This window comes from Clupea harengus, chromosome 14 (assembly GCF_900700415.2).
Source record: "Clupea harengus chromosome 14, Ch_v2.0.2, whole genome shotgun sequence".
Classification (NCBI taxonomy): domain Eukaryota; kingdom Metazoa; phylum Chordata; class Actinopteri; order Clupeiformes; family Clupeidae; genus Clupea; species Clupea harengus.
In genome coordinates this window covers 964,818-969,817 of record NC_045165.1, presented here as the reverse complement: position 1 = coordinate 969,817, position 5,000 = coordinate 964,818, and the positions used below count along the sequence as shown (strand labels likewise).

Here is a 5,000-nt window from a genome sequence, read left to right as displayed (position 1 = left end):
CTTGCTCGGAAATGAAAAGGCTAAAGCAGAGGAAGACTCAGTGCAATCTAGCACTTTGTTGCAAAGCGACCGTGATCTTTCTGGCGGCAAGTCAAGCGAGAGTTCATGTTTTGATGACTTGTCAGACACTTTTCTTATACCAGTCTTTAAGCAGGACTTGGGTAGTTTGCCGCTAGAAGTAGGTGAATATTCACATGTGTGTGATGATTTGTTTTTGTCTGGAGAACAGCTGATCGGAGAGAGAGGCAGTGATCCTGAAATTGCAGAGGTGAGCAAAGAAGCTCTTCCTGATGACGAGATTGTCAAAGTGCCAGTGGGTTGTTACCAAAAAGATGGGGTTTGGTTGCGAAAATGGCGTCCCCCTGATATCCCTGCCAGGAGAGTGATGCTGTTGAGCATCCTTTTGCTTATTTTGTTGGCCATGATTCGGGCTCTTCAGAAATATTATATTTTTCTTTATAAAGGCCAGGAACAAATGGTTGTGTATATACTGTAATATAATCTGATGTAAAAAAAAAATGATTGATGACCTGATAATTAATGGACTTGTCTGAAAATTTTGATCTATGGGATCCAAAATTTTCCCTTTTAAGGGGGAAGGTGTGACGTACAAACATTTATATTTTATTTCTACCTCATTGTATCTTTGTTTTCTTTGATTATATATGTTATTTTGTCATGTGATCGATGGGTGTTGGTTGGGACACTGTTTGATTAAAACTTTTAGTTTGACGCATTAAGAGGTCAACGGGGTTCAAAAAGAGGATATAGAATTCCCGGAAAGGTGGTGACGGGCAGAGTGAGACGGTCGGTGTTTGGGCCAGATGCTTGGGAGAGACGCGGAGACGCTCAACGTTTTGGGCCACAGGCCTTTGAGTCACGGAGCCTGCGGCGTTTCATTGACGCCGGTTTTTCCTTTCACATACGGACCGTCGGAGTTTTAAGGTGCGCTCATACAGACCGTGAGAGTTTTGTTTTTGTTTTGTTTATGCCACGGTCCAACGGACAGAGTTCAGTGCCACACGGATTACAACGTGCTTTTCTTTGAATGGACATACTATCGCAAAACAGACGATCGAAATGGACACTGGACAATGGCACATTGGGTGGGCTGTATTAGTTTAGGTATGCATGGAAAATTGTTGAGATTTTGTTTGTTTTGAAAATAGAACTGCTGAAAAGATACATTTGAGTTGATCCGTTATTGTGCTGGCAATATACATAAGGAATATACGTAACAGGGCTAACACACCCCCATAGCTGCCAAGTACTAAAACACACACACACACACACCCACACCCACAACTACCAAGTACTAACACACACATACACACAAACACACCCCCATGACTACCATGTACAAATACACACACACACACACACACACACATATATGACTACCAAGTACTAACACACACACACACACACACACACACAAACACACCCCTCATGACTACCATGTACAAATACACACACACACACACACACATACGACTACCAAGTACTAACACACACACACACACACACACACACATATAGAGGTCCTAAAGCGGGGGTTGCATGTTTGTGTTGTCCGCATGTGTGTGATGTAGTGGACAGATACGGAGGGTTTAAATCTCCTAGAGAGCGGAAGTGGGGTGGGAGTAACAGCTGTCAATCATCCCTATGGGCTCCTCCCATATTCCCACTTCCCCAACATTATGTATGTGTGTGGCACACTGACACACCACAGGCAGACTGACACACACACACACACACCACAGGCAGACTGACACACCACAGGCAGACTGACACACACACACACACACCACAGGCACACTGACGAAACAGACGAAGGCAGACTGACGAAACAGACGAAGGCACACTGATGAGACAGACGAAGTCAGACTGTTTAAAGCCAGACAGCTACAACAGGTAGAGGTCCCTCAGTCCCTCAGTCCCACAGCACAGTCTACAGCACAGTCTACAGCACAGTCCCACAGCAGAGGGCTCTTCAGGGTAGAGGAGCTGCAGGTCTGCTGGCTCTACAGGTGCCTTATGTAGCCGGCTTTTCTGTGCTTCAACAGGGTTATTTAATGGGGTATTTACATAGAGGTCTTTAATGGGGTATTTACAGAGAGTTATTTAATGGGGTATTTACATAGAGGTCTTTAATGGGGTATTTACATAGAGGTCTTTAATGGGGTATTTACATAGAGGTCTTTAATGGGGTATTTACAGAGAGTTATTTAATGGGGTATTTACATAGAGGTCTTTAATGGGGTATTTACATAGAGGTCTTTAATGGGGTATTTACATAGAGTTCTTTAATGGGGTATTTACATAGAGGTCTTTAATGGGGTATTTACATAGAGTTCTTTAATGGGGTATTTACATAGAGTTCTTTAATGGGGTATTTACATAGAGTACTTTAATGGGGTATTTACATAGAGCTCTTTAATGGGGTATTTACATAAAGTTATTTAATGGGGTATTTACATAGAGGTCTTTAAATAAACCAGTACTGCGTGTTCTACGATGGTAGTGGTATGGTAGACTGGTTCTGTAGTGGTCTGTTAGTCTGGTTCTGGAGTGGTGTGGTTCTGTAGTGGTGTGTGTGGTTCTGGAGTGGTGTGGTTCTGTAGTGGTGTGTGTGGTTCTGTAGTGGTGTGGTTCTGTAGTGGTCTGGTTCTGTAGTGGTCTGGTTCTGTAGTGGTGTGGTTCTGTAGTGGTGTGGTTCTGTAGTGGTGTGGTTCTGGAGTGGTGTGTGTGGTTCTGTAGTGGTGTGTGTGGTTCTGTAGTTGTGTGGTTCTGTAGTGGTGTGGTTCTGTAGTGGTGTGGTTCTGGAGTGGTGTGTGTGGTTCTGGAGTGGTGTGTGTGGTTCTGGAGTGGTGTGGTTCTGTAGTGGTGTGTGTGGTTCTGTAGTGGTGTGGTTCTGTAGTGGTCTGGTTCTGTAGTGGTGTGGTTCTGTAGTGGTGTGGTTCTGTAGTGGTGTGGTTCTGGAGTGGTGTGTGTGGTTCTGTAGTGGTGTGTGTGGTTCTGTAGTTGTGTGGTTCTGTAGTGGTGTGGTTCTGTAGTGGTGTGGTTCTGGAGTGGTGTGTGTGGTTCTGGAGTGGTGTGTGTGGTTCTGTAGTGGTGTGGTTCTGTAGTGGTGTGGTTCTGTAGTGGTGTGTGTGGTTCTGTAGTGGTGTGGTTCTGGAGTGGTGTGGTTCTGTAGTGGTGTGTGTGGTTCTGTAGTGGTGTGGTTCTGTAGTGGTGTGGTTCTGGAGTGGTGTGGTTCTGTAGTGGTGTGGTTCTGGAGTGGTGTGGTTCTGTAGTGGTGTGGTTCTGTGTGGTTCTGGAGTGGTGTGTGTGGTTCTGTAGTGGTGTGGTTATGTAGTGGTCTGGTTCTGTGTGGTCTGGTTCTGTGTGGTTCTGTAGTGGTGTGGTTCTGTGTGGTTCTGTAGTGGTGTGGTTCTGTAGTGGTGTGGTTCTGGAGTGGTGTGTGTGGTTCTGTAGTGGTGTGGTTCTGGAGTGGTGTGGTTCTGGAGTGGTGTGTGTGGTTCTGTAGTGGTGTGGTTCTGTAGTGGTGTGTGTGGTTCTGTAGTGGTGTGTGTGGTTCTGGAGTGGTGTGTGTGGTTCTGGAGTGGTGTGGTTCTGTAGTGGTGTGTGTGGTTCTGTAGTGGTGTGGTTCTGTAGTGGTGTGGTTCTGTAGTGGTCTGGTTCTGTAGTGGTGTGGTTCTGTAGTGGTGTGGTTCTGGAGTGGTGTGTGTGGTTCTGTAGTGGTGTGTGTGGTTCTGTAGTGGTGTGGTTCTGGAGTGGTGTGTGTGGTTCTGTAGTGGTGTGTGTGGTTCTGTAGTGGTGTGGTTCTGTAGTGGTGTGTGTGGTTCTGTAGTGGTGTGGTTCTGGAGTGGTGTGTGTGGTTCTGTAGTGGTGTGTGTGGTTCTGTAGTGGTGTGGTTCTGGAGTGGTGTGGTTCTGTAGTGGTGTGTGTGGTTCTGTAGTGGTGTGGTTCTGTAGTGGTGTGGTTCTGGAGTGGTGTGGTTCTGTAGTGGTGTGGTTCTGGAGTGGTGTGGTTCTGTAGTGGTGTGGTTCTGTGTGGTTCTGGAGTGGTGTGTGTGGTTCTGTAGTGGTGTGGTTATGTAGTGGTCTGGTTCTGTGTGGTCTGGTTCTGTGTGGTTCTGTAGTGGTGTGGTTCTGTGTGGTTCTGTAGTGGTGTGGTTCTGTAGTGGTGTGTGTGGTTCTGTAGTGGTGTGGTTCTGTAGTGGTGTGGTTCTGGAGTGGTGTGTGTGGTTCTGGAGTGGTGTGTGTGGTTCTGTAGTGGTGTGGTTCTGTAGTGGTGTGTGTGGTTCTGTAGTAGTGTGTGTGGTTCTGGAGTGGTGTGGTTCTGTATTGGTGTGTGTGGTTCTGTAGTGGTGTGGTTCTGTAGTGGTGTGTGTGGTTCTGTAGTGGTGTGTGTGGTTCTGTAGTGGTGTGGTTCTGTAGTGGTGTGGTGTGTGTGTGTGTGTGTGTGTGTGTGTGTGTGTGTGTGTCTGTGTGTGTGGGTCGGATGCGGTACCTGTAGTGTGGTTCTGTGTGTGTGTGTGTGTACCTGTAGGGCGCAGCCCCGGGCCACTGCCTCGTCTGCGTTGAGCGTGGTGCTGACGTCCTTACAGAAGAACCGAGAGATCCGGTCCTTGACCGCAGGCATCCGAGTCGCCCCACCCACAACCTCCACGGCGTAGATATCATCTCTGCTGAGTTCTGTTCACACACACACACACACACACACACACACACACACACACACACACAGAGACACACACACACACACACAAACACACATTTAGTACATTGATAGCAGGTGTGTGTATGTGAGTATATGAGTGTTTAAACAGGAGATAGGTCCGGTCGACATAAAGAAAATGAATCACAATCTGGTGTCTTGAAACTCGTTTCCTTGGTAGCAGAACTATTGAACAAAAGCAGTATGACACTCATGTTGGAGCGGTTGCTAAGGGATATCGCCACGGCCGTGATGACCTGTGACCTATCGCCCAATCA

At 46.9% G+C, this 5,000-nt stretch overlaps 1 protein-coding gene across 1 annotated transcript in view; it reads right to left on the bottom strand.

Moving 5' to 3' along the window:
- Positions 1–5,000, bottom strand: part of hspa4l (heat shock protein 4 like) — a gene marked incomplete at its 5' end in the record, with an annotated part of 21,425 nt that overhangs the window by 11,426 nt on the left and 4,999 nt on the right. The window contains one exon of the mRNA XM_031580390.2: positions 4,549–4,700. Coding sequence (XP_031436250.2) covers positions 4,549–4,700 — 152 coding nt within the window. The remainder of the gene's footprint in view (positions 1–4,548; positions 4,701–5,000) is intronic.